Source organism: Apostichopus japonicus, chromosome 6, assembly GCF_037975245.1.
Source record: "Apostichopus japonicus isolate 1M-3 chromosome 6, ASM3797524v1, whole genome shotgun sequence".
Taxonomy (NCBI): domain Eukaryota; kingdom Metazoa; phylum Echinodermata; class Holothuroidea; order Aspidochirotida; family Stichopodidae; genus Apostichopus; species Apostichopus japonicus.
Genome location: NC_092566.1, coordinates 2,937,527 through 2,956,339, shown reverse-complemented (window position 1 = coordinate 2,956,339; position 18,813 = coordinate 2,937,527). Strand labels below are relative to the sequence as shown.

The 18,813-nt window shown below is 37.4% G+C and overlaps 1 protein-coding gene and 1 long non-coding RNA gene across 3 annotated transcripts in view; one reads left to right on the top strand and one right to left on the bottom strand.

Annotated features, from left to right (window-relative positions):
• Positions 1–6,939: 6,939 nt before the first annotated feature.
• LOC139968670 (RYamide receptor-like) lies at positions 6,940–18,453 on the bottom strand. The gene is made up of 5 exons (XM_071972937.1): positions 17,246–18,453; positions 12,488–12,892; positions 11,360–11,572; positions 8,348–8,467; positions 6,940–7,069 (listed from the first exon to the last, which is right to left on the bottom strand). The coding sequence occupies exons 1-5, from the start codon at positions 17,609–17,611 to the stop codon at positions 6,968–6,970; spliced, it is 1,206 nt and encodes a 401-aa protein (XP_071829038.1). The 5' UTR covers positions 17,612–18,453; the 3' UTR covers positions 6,940–6,967.
• Positions 6,966–18,813, top strand: part of LOC139968671 (uncharacterized) — a 32,705-nt gene continuing 20,857 nt past the window's right edge. For both annotated transcript variants that reach the window (XR_011793520.1, XR_011793521.1), the window contains exon 1: positions 6,966–7,121. This is a non-coding gene — a long non-coding RNA (uncharacterized lncRNA). The remainder of the gene's footprint in view (positions 7,122–18,813) is intronic.

The following is an 18,813-nucleotide window of genomic DNA, read 5'->3' as shown; positions in this document are numbered from 1 at the left end:
TAAGCGTAGCGCCACCATGGGTTGGCGCGAAGCGTATAAGAAAATTTTGGCTGAAAAATGCCTCCCAGATCGCTGGAAATGGCACTTCCCAAGCCATTAAAAAAATATATAAGAAATATGCTCAAGGGGGGGGGGGCGGCTGCCCCTTCGCCCCACCCCCTTTGGCTACGCGCCTGCATAACAGCTCCCAGATTATACATTACTATCGCTTTGAAAGAAGAGAAGGAGAGAAAAGATGTTATCTGCACACTGTTTCAGTAACTAAAGCATATGTATCGGTTTGATCTTTACAGATTTGTTATGCTTCTATGATCGTCAGGTTATTTAAAAAAAGAAAATAAAAAAAATTAAAACCAAGAATAAATATGAATTGATTTATACTAATTTATTTAGATGTTTTAAAGAATTGGGAAATTTAACGAATTTCATTGTCAACGATAGCAACCGCGTAACCCTTGACAAACACTATGACGTGTGTGTGTGTGTGTAAGTGTGTGTTCGTGCGTGATAAGGTTGTGCGTATAATGTGTTCACAAGTGGTGGCACAAGTTGTCACGTGTTGTCAACAATAGGAAATAAATGTCATCGGTTTTCCAGACAATTGAATAGAATTAAGGGAAATGTCATCGGCTGTAGCTAATATATATATAGAAAACAAGTTTCTGTCTGTCTGTATGTGTGACAACTGTATCTATACAGATGTAAACTCAACACGGTAAACTTGGACTTACTTCGTACGTCCCATATTTAGCTCAGCTGAAAGCTTTCAGCATGGACAATAGCGATCGTGCAATGCTGTCGAAATTCTGTTACTTTTTGCCACCATGTAAGTTGAATTACCTGATATATTTCGTCATATTTCATTATTACTATTCCTCAGTCCCGTTCGGAGACATTTAATTTGTGCTAACGATGACTATGTTAATTCAATAGGGAGTGTTTAACCTGTCATTGAGAACATTTTTTTGAGATTATTTGAGAAAAGTAAAGAACGTTGTTTGAGATAAGAAGGTGATCGTCATCATCTTGAGTTTCCCAGTCAATATTAATATGAAGACGTGTCTGGGCGACGAAATGTGAAAATGTAATCACATTAATGAAGTAGTCGATGAGTAATATTTACAGCAGGGATACAACCACTATTTTTGTTTCTGGAGGATAAGATTTGATGTCGTCCCGAGGGGTTTGGTCTTAAGGAAGGAGACTTCTCCCCTTTGATAAACGTTGGTAATATGGAGGGTGCTTTGATGCAAAATGGTGCTATATTTTGCACATTTTGAAACAATGTTTAAGAATTTTCAACTGTTTATATACGTTGTATATTTATATTCAGTAGACCAAGATTTTGTTTTTAATATTCTCTCTGCCGTTGGTGGGGTGGCCCTCTTAATTTTATTATGGGCTAACCCTCCCTCCCCCTGAAATAGACATGTTTGCGCCCCTGTCTGTGACGGTGACGATGAACAAATACCCCAAAATAATAGACAAATCTTGCTTCATTCGGGATAAATCATAGAGTAAAAGTCTCGACAGGGCGCCATTTTGTCAATTTGTGATGTTATTGGAGGGTAAAACCATATACGATTCCTTCTCTTTTTTTCGTATAGCTGAATAAAATGATGTGAATGTTATAGTTCAAAATATAAACTTAATTCATATAGTTTAGAATCAGCATTAGCATAGCCATATCTACCAAGAGGAATAAAAAATCAGTAGTTGAAGAAACATTTTAACCAGAATGCAATGCCATGTTGAAGAGCCACGTGGGGGGTGGGGGGGGGAGGCCTATGCACTCCAAATACCTGTAATGCACCCAAAACTTGTCAGAAATATATAAACATATTTTCTTATAGAAACAAGATCATGCCTGCCGACTAGAATATCACTCGGCCGCCTCAATACAAGTCTAACTACCCCCCCCCCCCCCCTTTCGATGCAATTACTGCCCGTGTTTGGATGCCAGTTATGGAGTTATAAATACAATGGAAGTTTTTGCAAACTACGCACAAATCTTGAATATATGGCCCGATGAAGAAACAGTACAAGGATACTTCTTCTGTAATTAGAAATTCAATATACGACAATAATTCGAAATAACAGATAAAGAGTTCGGTAAACAACATAATCTAAATGGCCATAGGACGCCAATTTTATCACCAGTATATATGACATTATGGATTGCATACTGCAGTAGTTTGCTGACCTCGGTCTAGGAAGTTTATCACTCATTTACATATTATTGTACCTTTAATCCCCCCCCCCCCTTTTTTTTACTGTTTTGTTGGCCTGTCCTGTATCATGTTATAATATTATTGTTATTTATAGAAGAATATAACGGCTGGCAACAGTTTAACGATGCTTGGAGATCTCTCTTAGGTCAAAAGAAAAGAAAAGAAAAAAGAAAGAAATAGGTTAGATAGAAATTTCATGTGAAAAGGGCACAGACCGAATTTCTAGTTTATTCTTCTTTTTTGACCTGTAGTTCTTATATATGCAAGTTTCTGTGCCAGCAATGCGGGAAAATAAAACAATAAAGATATAAGATTAAAGGGACTTAAATTTAAACGAATATTTTTTTAGCTAATTTCATATCAGTTTTATGAATTCCATCCCACCATGCAGTGAGGCACAAGATTTGATCTTAGGCTAGTATTTCTTAATTTATGCTTAAAGATTTTTGACAAAGTTTGCTTGTTTAATATGATAATACATTCATATATAGATTACTATCTATAGTAATATTACCGCCATTTTAAAGTACACAATTCTTTTATGATCATGGTGGCATTTTGCTATGTAAATGTGCCCGGCCCTTTTTGAGGTTGACAAAGAAGTTATATAAAGAAATAGAGAGAGAAAAAAAAGAAAGAGGAAATTCAAGAAAAAGATGTCAGTGTATGTATGTGTGTGTCTTATGTATTTCAAACCAGGAAACTACGGTACCCTTCCTCGCGTTCAGAGGGATGAATCTGTTCTAGTTGTGTTACCAGAAAACGAAAACGTTATAGGGGTTACGTTGCCTAAACATATTCAAATTGTGCATGGTAACCCATATATACATGTTAATATACGTGGACATGTGCAAACCAAAATGAAGAGGATTATCTATTGACTAATGCAGCTACATATAAAGAAAGGTATCAGGAATCAGTTATCACGTTGACAAAGCATCAAACATATAGACGCACATACATACACACACCATCACGATTGCAAATGTAACTGAGCCTTTGGTATCGTGACTAAAATATTCTTGAGAGCGGCTCTGTTCATAAACCCATGTTTGTCATTAGAAAAGTGCTCTTTGATTTTCTTCTTAAATGTCCCAATTGAAAAACAAAATGTAGTTAAAAAGTGCCTCGATTTTTGTTTTTAAACATTAAAATACTGAACTTTTGGATACGGTATATGCAAAGTTGATATATATATTTTTTTCAAGCATATTTTTTGCGATTTCAGTCTTGTGTCCCATCGTCCCTGGCGGCGTGTGACCTCCCTGAGACTGAATCAGGGGTGTAGCTAGACTTCCTTCCTTTTTGGGGGGGGGGGTAGAGGATGGGGGGGTAGATAAATATGGGGGCGGGGAGAGCCTAGGCCTACGCCCATGGAAGGAGTAAAATATATTTCAGACTATACTATTTCAGGCCGAAACTATTATCGTAGAGAGGTTCGCGTTCACCGCCACGCATACACTCTATAGCTATACACCACACAATATGTCTGTAAGCTATATATATATATATATATATATATATAAATATATATATTTATATATATTTGTATATATATATATATATATATATACGCACCATTGCACTTTCATTAGTAACGGATATAATACTAGAATCCAAAGTTAACACAATAACGATACAAACCAACCATGTCATATTTTGTAACCGTATATTTGCGCGAATAATGGGAGTTTAGAATAGCATCTTGAGAATATTTGACTTGGGTCATTAACTTGTTATGAAAAAAACATTATATAAAATGTCATAAATAGCAAGTAGAGGCATATAAATTAAAAACAATACACCCGGGCTGGTCGAGACACAATTTCATGTTTCCGTTACGGATCCGTGCACCAACTCGAGGAGTTGATTTATAGTATTATCAGTATACTATACCTGGAAGCTTTATAACTGTATAATTCCACTTTAATTCATCCTTTCCCGAACAAAGTCGGCTAGACTTGGTTTATTCTGCCACAGCCTTTCCCTGTTCACTCCTTTATAGTCACCGTTCAAAAAGATAATTCCTTGGGAGTTCGATGCACGTGTCAGGTTTTTTTTCCTTTCTTTTTTCTTGGTATGGTGTAGTTTCTGCCATATTTATTGATGTATATCTTATCAGTCTGATTGGAAAGATGCTTTTGCCTGCAATTTACGTACGTGTTATAACTTATACTGAAGGTTTGTTGTGCACGAGGTATGGTGAGTGAGAAGTTTGGAACCTTACAAGGAAATCATTGTTGGAATTGTCAAACGAGCGTGAGTCTTGCAATAGTGCCGCGATTTTATGTGTGCGTGAGTGGATGAGGGGGGGGGGGGGGGGGAGTGTGGGCGGATCAGTTACGTGTGACAGAATTTTCAACTATATATGCGAGCGTGGGTGTGTAGGTCAAGAGGGGACGGCAGGTTACTAGCCTATCGGCCTACATTGAAAAGCCGCATATAATACAAGAGATACGGTATGTTACGGCGCTATACAAAATCTCACATAGGCTACTGCATGACATTGACAAATTCATTCAGGCTAACCCTATTAGTATTGCATGAATTTCGTACCACCTGTCATTGAAACCAGTGGCCATTGATGAAATAAAAAGTCATAACTGCTGGCTCACTATCTAAGTGGAGCGCCACCATAAGTTGGCGCGAAGTGCACAAGAATTTTTTGGCAAATATTGCCTCCCAGATTGCAGTAAATGGCACTGCCCAGGCCTTGAAAAGCTGCATTTAACCAGTGGCGTATGCAGGATTTTCTAACCTGGGGGGGGGGGGGGCGTATTACTATCTAAGCGGAGCGCCACCATTGGTTGGCGCGCAGCGTACAAGCAAATTTCTGGTTTTGGTACCCCCAGATCACCGGAAATGGCACTTCTCGGGCTTGAAACTGACCAACTATATGTACACTTTTGCCTGAGAACCAAGTTTTTTCCAAATACTTTTTTTCTCATCTATAACTTCGTCACCAGTCACACATCATGTTCGACTTCATCACATATCCTGTGGATCATTGCTTTTGTAGGTGATTCTTCATCGCGGCCCACAATATCCGTCAGCCCCACTGTTCAGAATTTGAAAATTCACAATTCTCGTGAATAAATTCACTTCAAAACATACCCATAATGTTGCACAAAACCGATATAGAAAAACCTCCTTCAAACCCTAACAGACGGGTCAAAATTGCACGAGTATGATGAAGTATGATGAAGAATGTTGGTTAGGGAATTTTCGAAAATTCAGACGGCTACTAAAAAATTTCGTTGAAGGAAATAAAAATATACCAGATATTTCCGAAACCGAATACTACACACATCGACAGTTTTGAGCATGGGCGCAGATCAGTCTTGGATAATGGTGGGGACGCGTGTCTGTTCTATGACACTATCTAAGCGGAGCGCGACCATTGGTTCGCGAGTAGCGTACGATTTTTTGGGGCAAATATACCTCCCAGATCGCCGGAAATAACACTTCCCAGACCTAATGATGCTCCTAAACCTCCTTAAGTTTTAGATCTCATGGCTTAGAAATTTAGTTTGGAGAAATACATGGGCGTCTGCAAAAAGAAAATCAGGGGACAAATAATCCAAGTAGACTTTTGTATATACGATGGTTCTGGGGTCCTCTCCCAGAAAACAAATATAGACTGCCGCAAATGCGATTTCCGTCCTATATTTAACAATGTGGATAAAATACAATAAAATGAGAACTGCTGCATGTCATTTGCACAATGCTGGATCAAACTGCGCCAAAGTTCAATACAGGGGAACTTGAAATGCAGCTATTGGTCAAGACAAATTGGTGGGGACACGGTATATCATGTCCCCACTACTGAAAAAGTTGGTGGGGACGCGTCCCGCTGTCCTCACCAGGATCTGCGCCCATGGTTTGGAGGCTGTTTATCGTGGAACGCCACTTCATGCTCAATGATATGATGTGATATCTGTTGTTTGCTTTACAAATTCGAATAATTTTGTCACTGTTCCTCTTTCTCTTCCCGTTTTCTTGCCATATTTTCGACTCCATCCTTTTCTCCTTTTCTCTCTTTTTTCTTTTTCTTTTCCTTCCTTCACCTCGTTGAAGTTGGCAAGTGTATACAGTTCCAAAGCTATTCAACAGCAACAAAACGTTATTTTGTGTATGTCTGTTGTGGTGTGAAGTTAGCGCTATGAGCTACAAGTTCCAATGCGCAAGGTGGGGGAAAGGGGCTAGAAATAATGTGTGGGTCAATTCTAACTCGGTTTTCGGTCGTTAATTGTTGATGTAGCCTACCAGGTAAAAGGTTGAAATGACTTTAACAATTTCAAATTTAATAATTTGATTTATTACGCCATTTGGAGCACATAACATAGGCTATAACAGAACATTACTGGCAAAAACTAGGGGGGGTTGATTGTGTGGGCCAACCCCCTCTTCAAAAAGTGGGGGGGGGGTTAAAAAACCCCCAACCCCACCTGTTTCTCCGCCACTGATTGAAACGTTGAGATGTAGGTTTCTTAACTTCTCATGCTATTACAATATGCTAAGTGTAATAGACTACGTGTAGTGTTGTATAAGTCAGCCGATGTGTCGAACGGTAGATTCAGTGTCTGCATGGCAAACACCGAGACTGAAATCCCACACTGGCAGTAACTGGAAACGCGGTTGCGTTGTGAAAAACGAATTCGTAGAGCGCTTGCGCACAATGATACTTTTAGTAGCGTTGACAAAGAATCATAACAGCACGTGTTTAATGATGACCGTTAGATCCTGTCTTCCTCAACTACAGTGGTCTGAACAGTCCGGTAGTCGCTACTTTCCTTGCGAGTGATACTGCTTACCCTGCTGGAGGAGGTCTGCGAATTCTGTTTAAGAAAGAGAAGAAGAAGAAGAAAGAATTGTACACCGATTTACAGAGTAGGTGTTACTGCTTTCGTTACCCACATTATTGCTACTGCAGAGAGTAGTTGTGCGAACGATGTTCAACGAGTTGGGCTAGGCTGTTTTCACGTTGTTTCAGCATGTAACGTTACAGTGTCTTAGGTCCATCCTGAAAGAAACCTGATCCATGCAGGGCGGGAGGGAATGTGGTAGAGAGTGAGGGAAGGGCTGCTGGTTACATTCAGTTTGTCAGAAACATTTATAAATGGCAAACATGAACTTTAAAGAGTCGAAGGCTAGCCAATAAATAGTCCTATAGTGCTACAGTTTAGTCATCGATTTCACAGTGCAGTCGAATAGACCCCAAAAACACGGATACCATAGTGGACTATAGCTGTCGTATGGAGGGTAAACACCCCGCCCTTCCCCGACCCTCACTTTAAAAAACAAATATTCAAGTTATAATGGACTGCATATGACAGAGAAAGAATTATTCGAGGTTCAATTTGGTAACATTTTACTTTAGATTTCCACCACCCCAGGGCCAACCCCTCCTTTACCAACTCCTGGATATGCCCCTGTGTAAGTTATAATCCGATGCATTATACTGAATGCCCATAGACGAATATACAACTTAAACGTTATGAGAGATCGGAATGATTGAACAGAACAAGAGTTTGACAACTTAGTCCAGCCTGCAACCAATTCAACTAGACACACAACCTAATTATATCTATACACAATGTCGATATTGTTAATTTTTCCAATATTAAACAACACACGATCAAGTGTTTTTTGGGTGCAACCAGCAGGAAGATACAACCATTCCCGACTTGTCCATTATTAATACCAAACAAGCTGTGATGGAGCCTCTAAAAACCTTTGCAATAACACATACCCTACCAAACTAGGGAAATGGTAAGGGGTAAATGCCTTCCATGGCTTTAGCCAGTGTGAAGGGTTCATTGGTTCTCAGAGTGATAGCTAGATCACTGTTATTCCGACAGCATCTTTTACTGGCATCTTTTAAAGTACCTTCAAAATACAATTTTCCGACTAGTATTTAATTTTTGAGTATCATGGAAAAGAAAAAGAAAAAAGGAGCAAACCAACAAACCAAATTAACGAAGTTTTAATAATAGGTCTTGTCACTAGGATGGATATACTTCTCAGTTCGTAGTGTGATAATTTACGATTATACATTTCTAAAGGAATTGGATTCTGATTGGATTTATACTTCTAAAATGTTTTTTGTGGTTTACCTGCTTGGTGACAACAGATGTTGACGTTCTATTGAGACGGTAACCTCTATTGCGCCCTCTTCGATGCTTGTGCGATCTCAGGCATGGAACTGAACAACGGACAAGCTTCATTACATCAGCCTGAAAAGAGGCCACCATATCATATATAAAACACATTAAAGTTAAAGCACCACTTTGCGTAGATCTTTTATAAATTTCCGGTGAAAAATCGATCTTTTATATATATCCCATACATAGCAATGCAAATCATTGTAGGTCGACTATAGCTTGGGTACCGCTTGAAGTAACAAAACATAAAACAAACAAACACACCCACACACGTACACACAATAACAAACAAACCCACAACAGGAAGACCCCTGCAGGGCCTTTGTAATTCCTCGCTGTGAAATATTCTACTCTTTTACCGGACTAATAGAGGAGAAGACTATTGCCAAGAATAAAACTAAGTCAGTACCAGACGATTCAGAGAGTTTCAGCTCCATTCACTCCATTATAGCCATAATTGTCAATACTCACCAGTGGGCATGCACCAGCAATGAAATCACCGATAAGGATTATTGCAATATTTAAGTCTTTTGACAAAATGTTTCACTATCCCTGCAGAGAGAATAGTTGCATAATATATGAAAAATTATCACATAAGATGCTCTCTATGGAGGCATAGATATTTTCTTTACCTAATTACGAATCAGTTTTGCCAGTTTTGTTATTAATGAAGGAAAAACTACGGGAGAATAATTTAACACTTTAGCGAAATTATTTGACATCTTAATCCCAAACTATGTCATCTGTGAGTCCACTGGAGATCACTGATCAAATCTTCTGACTTGCTAGTTTCTAAGAACAGAAAGTGTCGAAGTCCTCGAAGGACAAACAGATTTCTTTCCCTGATTACTGTATATAGAAAAGACCCATTTGAACCAAACCAAACCGCTGATGTAAGATTCGATTTTAATTGCAAGGCTGTAGGCCATCTTTAACCTAACGCTCGCAACGTCCGACAAAAATCGGACAGTGGAATCAATCTCAAATCCCTCATTCCTTCTCATATGTATGAGTCGGTTAATATGTAAAATATTAATTCCACATGGATTTACGGGTCCGAATCCATATCCCAGACTAGGAGGCCTTTTGTACTAAGTAATGTTGGATGAGAACTGCAATTCATGGCAAGAATGTACTCAACGATATGACTTTATTGAAGATCGTTTCTCCAAATACTGCATGCCTTTGTAGTGATATGTGTAAGTACAGTAAATTAAATAGTTCCCAGTACTCTCCGTCTCTATAGATATAATATAAGTAAAAAAATGCTTCAGTACTTATACATCTTTCAAAATATTCATCTTCTCGACGAATTTTAAAATATGATTGCATGCATCTTTGGGCCATGAAATTATTATCGATTTAAATGTTATCTAGATTAATTATTAACTGTATTCATAATTGGATATTCCTTTCAACTTCTATCCACGAATAACTATAAATGAACATTATCTATATATATATATATACACACACACACACACACACATATATATATATATATATATATATATATATATATATATATATATATATATATATATAGATATATATATATATATATATATATATATATTTGAGTGTGCCCGACGGAGACGGCAGAACGACACGCGAACACATGCATAGGTTTTTGACTTCGTTAAAGAAGACGTTGACGAAAAAAAAAAAAATCAAGCGGGTATTGGTTCAAGTGTGCCCGACGGTGACGGTAGAACGACCCACGAGCACATGCATAGAGTTGTGACCATTGTCAACATCGGGTACTGGCTAGGAATATATATATATATATATAAATATATATATATATAAATATATATATATATATATGTATATATATGTGTATATATATATATACATATATATATATATATATATATATATATATATATATATATATATATATATATATATATATACATATAAAAAAAAGCGAAACTCAGACAGTCATGGTAACGACGGAGACGGCAGAACGACACGCGAACACATGCATAGTTTTGACTTCGTTAAAGAAGACGTTGACAAAAACAAAAAAAATCAAGCGGGTATTGGCTCAAGTGTGCCCGACGGTGACGGTAGAACGACCCACGAGCACATGCATAGAGTTGTGACCATTGTCAACTTTAATGTATCGGGTATTGGCTAGGAATATATATATATATATATATATATATACATATAAAAAGAAGCGAAACTCAGACAGTCATGGTAACATTATATAATAATTGACGACGTTATGTTGTTATGTTTCTGTATGCCTGACTATGTGTGTTTGTGCGTGGTTGGGGGGGGGGCCGGGGGAGGTCGCAGTGTCGTTGCCAAGAATTCGTGTACGAGTGTTTGCTTGTGGTGTGGGGTAGGGGTGGGTATGCGAATCATTCGTCTACCGTATACCGTAAAAGATAAGTATAAGTTGTGAACACTCTTATCACGTACGCTGTAAACATATGTCCGTTGACCACTGCATATATGTGTTGTTTACCAAGTCAATATGAGTACGAAATATTCAATCTGCATCGTCAATGCACTCTGTCACTCTGTATTAATTTGACTCCATTTTGAGAAAAGACAGCAATTTACGTTAACAGATGAAAAACTCCATTATTATTCAGCAGCAATATCATCCCTGCCCTTCCATTCGCTCCCGTCCCCTCCCAACCACCGATTCCTTGCCTCACTGCCATGCAACAGATTCCATTCCTATACCATTCATTTCTCATTTTTGAGTTTCATTGATGTAAGGGGTGTACAAGTATGTAGATAGTGAGTAGATATTTGATGGAAATGCAAACTTCTTAATTTTATCACTAGTGTTTCAAAAAAATAAATGGTGACTATAGAGCATTTTCTGTGAAAAATCAAAGATTTATTTCAGGCGGCGAAAGGGATATGAGAAATTAGAATGGGATAAAAAATAAAGGAAGAAAAGGAAAAAAAAAGGAAAAATTGCAGTCGAAACTGACTTACCCGAAAGTTTTCATTCATGAATCCATATATGATTGGGTTGATACCGCTGTGAATCATACTAAGCCAATGAGAGATGAAATAAAGGGTGAAGAGCAGCCCGCTGTTCTCCACGGCAAGTGATCTCAGAGAGGTTATCCACACAAAATGGTACAGCTGCATGGGCACTAGACATATGGCGAAGAGGATCACGATAGCCACCAACATCTTAATTGTCTGCGTGTAAATACGATCATTTGTTTAAGAATCGTAGATGATAAGGAAGTAAAATAGGGGTGTGGGAGGGGGGGGGATAGGGGAAGGGTTGGTTGAACGTTGGTCGGATGAGCCCCACGGATTATGATAAGATCTTCTCAAAATAATAACTTAGAGAAAAAGGTAAATAAAGAGCGTGATTTAATCTGTCAATCTTATATGTTTGTGTTTCCCTTCCATTTTTGAGTAAATGGGGGGGGGGGGGAGGAGGGGGAAGGGGATGGCTCCACAGAAGATGAACCCGGCACTGAATCTTTCAGGAAACACTATGTGGCGTTTCTTGTCATAGTAAGGCTTTGTAAACTCGTCGTCGTCTTATGAAAATAATTTTTTGTGTACCTTTATTTCATTCATTACCGTACAACTATACAGAGCTTTCTTTCTTAAAGCATTTAAAGATATTATCTAGTAGTATATAATTAACTTAATTCCGTCATTAATATCAGGATCTGCATCAAGGTTATTCCTGAGCCTTTAGTGGATTTTAAAACTATCATTTGAAATATGAACACAAATAAATCAAAAAGTATTTAAACTAAATCATGGGCACATTCATGTAGTCAGATTTTTCTAACATACATTAAGATTAGGAACCTTGGTACCAACATGATATTGTTTAGAGGGGAACTCGAATTAGATGAAGCTTATTTTCTTGCAATTATTATATTTGTTGGAAAAAAAAGGGAGCAAAGGAAATTATATTTGTTATATACATTCAAACCGACGAGTAATATTCGTTGTCGTTCTAGTTAGGGATGCCGTGCATGCGGAATGTGATTATTTTATAAATACTATACTACGACACTATATACATTACAAAAGCATGTACTGGGTATGCAAAAAACCGAGTCTCATGCATAGTGGTGCAAATCTTACCTTTTTCTTTGTTCGTATAACTGTTAAATCTCTGTTCTGGTCGGCGTTGCCAGGGAGTCGTCTGCCCCATAGTTTAAGGCAGACCACAGAGTACGTATAAGCGAGAATAGAGAGAGGGATGATTGTTTCACAGATTATCAATAACATTTGATAGTACATTTCAACTGTGGTTAAACTTCGAAAGTTATCACCGCATGTAGTTATCTCTTGGCCGCACAGTGTAACCTTTCTAGCATGACTGATCAGACCAGGTATGAGGGCGAAGAAAGATGAAATCATCCAAATAATGATGATATTGAATTTACTTCGTGAACCATTTCGTCTGCTCTGTAGAGGGTTTGTAACTGCTGTGTACCGATCTATGCCAATCATGGTAAGTGTAAGAGCACTAACCATCAAGACTGTCTGTAATGGGGAACAAAAGAAAAAGAGAGAGAGAAAAACAAAAGAGTGAACTATAAGGAGTAATTCAGGAGGGATTCTGGGGCTCCTTCGTCCCCTCTCAGCCGCATGGCGTTACCCGGTATTGGGTATTTTATACGGAAGCTGGTCACTTAGCCCAACTGCCATTTCGCCCAACCTTACCTTGTTGGTCATTTCGCCCAACCATTTTTTTTACTCATATTCAGTCGAGCGTTTATCAAGTCCGCCAGGCATTAATCAAGGGTATTGTTCACAGCAGTTATGTGTTTATCTAGTTCTACATAGTGTTAATCTAATGTTATACAAACAAAGGGAAATTGGTCTCCATAAAAACCTATCAAACCTAACCCCTAAAACACTGATCCATCTTACCGACTAACAATTCCCGAACGTTTCCTTATTAAATTGAAAAAAAAATTAAATATAAAACCTGTCCGTAATATTGAAGTATTATATTTAATCAATTCAACTTTCCTTAATATTCGGTTCGTATCCCGTAACGTTAACAATTCCCGAACGTTTTCTTACTAAAGTTATAAAAACTAAAGGACTTCAAGATTCCTGTAACGTTAACAATTCCCGAACGTTTCTTTATTGAAGTATAATATTTAATCAAGGTTGGATGAAATGACCAGGCTTGTTGGGCGAAATGACCAGGCTGGTTGGGCGAAGTGACCAGGCTGGTTGGGCGAAATGACCATGCTAGTTGGGCGAAATGGCAGTTGGGCTAAATGGTTGTTGGGCGAAGTGACCAGAAAGCTTATATACTAGAGTGCATACGATTCGTATGATCGAAGAATGCTATGTTATCTTATTACTTGTCCCAAAAGAAAACATTATCTACGGGCCTGATGAGATGGAGGATAGTGGGCCAGGGGAGCGGAGGGGACTACAACCTCGGCAAGCCCCTGGGTTAATTATTAGGGTACCGGGGAAATATGGGAAAAAGAATAATACATTCTCATGTCCAAAGTATATAGGCTACATAAAGAAAAAATTGAAATGATGACTTCAAAAGGGGCTCAGTGACATATTTACCGACAAGACCCGACTCTCTACATGCACCTTTGTTCTGTCAAGCCTGTTCCATTCACGAATTAATATCTTCCAGATTTGTAAGAATCATTAGCTAGCCAGCTCTTTGATTTCATTTAGACCTATACATAATTTTTATTTTTCTTGGTTTATTTTCTTAATTTATATGCCAGTCTTCCTTATACGATATATCAAATAAATAATATTGATGATGTTAAAAATTTGTTCTACCACAGGACAGCGAGAAATTATTTCGCGTTATATCTTCACCATGCAGGGCGTATGGAAAAATATAAGTGCCATCACATAAAAAAAAAACAATAACCCGAAAGGGAATAAATATTACATATGATATCAGTTATGGATTGGTGGTCGATCTTCTGTGTGTTGTGTATCTGAGCCAGAAAGATCATATACTATATACACATGGTCTTAACCAAAAAGGCCGAGATGCGATGGGACTTATGCGATTCCGTAATATATTGTTTTTGTCCCATACAGTGTGATAATATATTTACAATATAACTTATATGCAAACTTAATACGAAGCAAAGAAACCGGGCTGATTGCTAGTTCATCTTTGGTAATTGAACGAAATAGCCTATGTATAATTGGCCCTCTGCATATAATGTTTATTACATAGGCATACTAAGATTATATCCAAAATCGATGAATATTCGTTCCGCGCTTATCTTACGTAGATGATGATGCAGAAACCACCCGCCATTATTTGCAAAAAAGCAAGATAATAGTTACAGAGATTTAAATAACATGATAATACAAGTAACATATATTCAGTGTGCAAGTAATGATTCTACATACATATTTTTAGTCTATTGACCTTGTGAAGCGGTTAGTTAGTTAGCGGTTAGTTCTTGTGTGTATTTATATATATGTGTGTGTGTTTGTACCTTCGTGTGTTCGAGTTTGAATACATATACTCATTATACTTCTGATGGTAACACAACGGAATATGCCCGTAGCCAGGTCGGGGCACATGGGACATTGCAGACTTATTGTGCCGCTGCCCGGCCATCAGTGCCACCGACGTGCAGCGTGTACAAAAGCTCCACAATTTACAGGACACACAGGAGTATTTTGCCCCTCCTTAAATTGCTGGTGCCCTCCTTAAACTGATGGTGCCCCTCCTTTGATTGTCGGTGCAGCCCCATCTCAGAATTCCTGGCTACGGGCCTGCAACGGGAGGCAACACAAGTGTTATATACGTGTGTTGAAGCCTATATGTTTGTACATATACCGAAGTGTTCAAATGTCACTGTTATTAAAGCAATAAGAAAAAATGCAAACGTTTGTAGTAAATCTATATACAAATAAGAATTTGAATACTTTAATGGTATCAATCCCTCTAGACCCGAATAAGGATTATCATGGTGAACAAACTATAGGTTATCAATCTTCTACTGCTTGGCCGCCTCTACTGAGAAACTCACAATTTGTTTGCTCTAACATGTCGATTGTTATCACTGATTTATCTGCTGCACATCTCATACGGCATGCTCTTCCTGGGAATTTCTCTGAGCTATATCTTCACCCTTCAAAGACCTCGATTTTAATTCTCCGAAGACGTAAAGAAGATTAAGATTTGCTTGTAGCGTTTTCCCGCCACCTAACGACTTACACAAATCACGCGCTATTTTGGTCTGCAGCTATACACTATATAGTGCTAGTTTAAGTATTATGTCCTTCTGTTTGCTATAGTTATAAGTAATAATGTATCAAGGCGAACATCGCACAGCTAATTCCGTCAAAAATTGATATATTTAAATGTCTTTCTGGGAATACTGAAAACGGTTGTTATATGAAAGAGTGTCTTAATAGTCGTAGAAGGCCCTTTCTTTGACATTTTCTTACTAAAGCTTAGCACGTCTTGTCCGCGGGCATTCCTTTCCACCCAGTTTGGTTTCCCGAAAGGGTAAAAAATGGAGTCATTCTTACCGACCTTGCAAACTTGTGAGTGGGACCGCGGATTGCAGAGTAGGTAATAACTATTACGGTTAGATTCGTCAAGCACGGCAACATACAGAAATGTTGTACTTATAGCCGAGTGCTCCGTTGTTACAAATCCTTTGGCCAGCGACGGCACACTGTCATTCTCAAAAAGGTTGCTATAGTATTACTAAAATCTTAGGGTCTGCACTATTTGTCAGTGTTAGAAAGAAAAAAAACTTCAACAGGTAGAATCAAATCATCTAAAGAACATTAAAATTGTACTCTTAAATTAGTAAATGTTGAAATTTTATGAAGTTAACATGTTTTTAAATGTTAAAGTATGTTGCGTTTGATACAGAAAATCCCCTATTGAAATCCCCTATGGTAATCCCCTATGCAACAGTCCATGTACCTGAAGCTATGGTAGTACCATTATGTTGATAGGGATAGCGTTGGCTTTAAATAGAAACAAACTGGAGTCAAAGCATGCTAAGTCAGATGTGTAAGACATATACGGCTCTGTACTAAGTTCTTCAATAACGCTCCTTATTCAATCGGGGGAACCATTTCATTCTGTAGTTTTGATTTACCTCTTAACCTATGTTTTCTTATACATCGCTATTGCGATCGTATACCGATATCTACCAATACTTGTCCCAGAAAACTCCTGGATCCATTTTTTTGTTACTTGGAAAGCTACTGCAATCCTATTCTCTCTTTAATAGATTAAATTAAGTTTAGATGCAGGTCTTTTTCAATCTGCAAGGTTACTCGGCTTTGGAAGATTATGACTTGATCCATAATATATATATATATATATATATATATATATATAAATATAAATATATATATATATATATATATATATATATATATATATATATATATATATATATATATATATATATATATATATATATATATATAGTGGAATTGGGACCTTCCTTACCGGTTTCGAACCTCTGGACATACAATCAGCGTCCATAGCCTAGTGGTTTGGAAAGTTCGGACACCAAGACAAAGTCCATACCGCCCCCTTTTTTGTCACTTATTTCATTTTCAGCTTCGTTTGTATTATATTTTTGGAACACATTGTGTCAGTATTAAAGCAGATATTTTCAGAGGTATTCTCTTTTTTTGTTTAAAAATGATGTCTGGCGTTATCGTCGTGCCCATCGGCACATGGTTGCTAAGGTAACATGTCAAGTTATCCCATTAGCAAATTTGACGATCGCGTTGACTGTCACATTTACTAGTAGATATTTGGATGTTACTGTCTAACATACTATTATATATGGAATATATGGGCCTAGTGTATTCTCTAGAGAAAAAGAAACGAACCCGACTTACATGTTGTACTGAGATGAACAAGGAACAGGCAGCTTTCCCCAAAACCCAGTTTTCAGACATCATATAAAACGTTTTTGCCGGCATGCAAAAAGTCGCCACTAATAAGTCTGCTACGGCCAAATTAAGAAGGTAGTTGTTAAGGTCATTTTTTAAATTTGTGACGATTCCCAGAACTAGAATGACGATAAAGTTACCACTAAGAGTGACTAACATGATAACACAAAATCCTAATATTAAAAACCATCTGGTATCATCAGGGACAGCTAATTGGCAGTCGTATTCAATCGAATCGTTATAACTTTCTAATATGTTATATTTATTTCCATAGTACGCCATGCTTCTGTAAAGAAAATGGTTGACCTTCATCTATAGAAAGAGTGTCCGGGAGTCACTTTACCTTTCGCGAAATTATCTTGTGTTTCCAGCGCAAAATACAAATGTTAACAACCACCAAAGAAAAACGTAGTTGTTCTATACAGCTAAAAATCACCAAAGTTCTTCTAACATAAAAAAAGCACAAAAATCCCGCAATGTTTGGGAGAAAAGTTATTTATAAATGATATCCTTTACACGAAATTGACTCCCATCCACCAGAAAACCGGTATCAAATACAAAAGATCTGTTTTTAAGACCAACACGAATTATATCGTTATCCCGACCAAAAGCAACAGCATGAGCCAACAGATCACATATGTATATCAATTACACTGTCGAATTCCTTGACTTTCGTCAATAATAAAAAATTGACAGAATTTCTTTTGTTTGTTTGGAAAACAGCAAATACACGATAGTAACAATATGTATACATTCCAAGTATAAACAGGTCTGTCCCTAAACTTGTTATAACGTATGTTGTAATTGTAGATATTTGCGTTCGGTTAACATTGTTTGTTCTCGTAGACGAGATATTAACAGAGGGCGGTGTCCACAAACAAGATTTGTATCCGTTATGGTGGCGTACTCTTATTAAGTTCTATATCAATCCGCCTAAGTGTTCTCCTATCTCAGGAGAAGTACCAAAAAGCATCAGGGAACATCTCTCTTGATATGTAATTATCAAGCTATATAGCTGGTTCTTTTGTGGCTTGGATGTTGACAAGGATGAATGGAAGTACGTGTGGTGAAAACATTGGAACAATTGAGGCAATTTAGACCACTTAAGGCCTCCCTGCATGAGCAGCGTATATATATATATATATATATATATATATATATATAGTTGTCTGATGATCGCTATATATATACAAATATATATATATATATATATATATATATGTATGTATATATATATATATACAAATATATATATATATATATATATATATATACATTATTTGACAATGGGAGTCCATCATTTGTTTTGTTTTATGTGTATGCACTACGAAAACATTACCGCCTAGACTCCAGGATGGGGAAACGGTAAGAATCACTGCTAAAGTAATAACACATTGATGGAATTGAAGAATAAACTTAGGGTCCCACATATCTCCTTACCTCTTTCATTGCAAAATTTTGTAGGTAAATTATTTCTTTTCATCGATCATTGTTAATCTTCGGTAGTAATCACC

What these genes read in the sequence shown, in the direction of transcription:
- LOC139968670 (XM_071972937.1), bottom strand. Translation starts at nt 17,611, where the DNA reads ATGAAGGTCAACCATTTTCTTTACAGAAGCATGGCGTACTATGGAAAT. An exon ending in TTATACGAACAAAGAAAAAG is followed by an intron (nt 11,573 to 12,487) that starts GTAAGATTTGCA and finishes ATTTACACGCAG; the next exon opens with ACAATTAAGATGTTGGTGGC. An exon ending in TCATGAATGAAAACTTTCGG is followed by an intron (nt 8,468 to 11,359) that starts GTAAGTCAGTTT and finishes GCCTCTTTTCAG; the next exon opens with GCTGATGTAATGAAGCTTGT.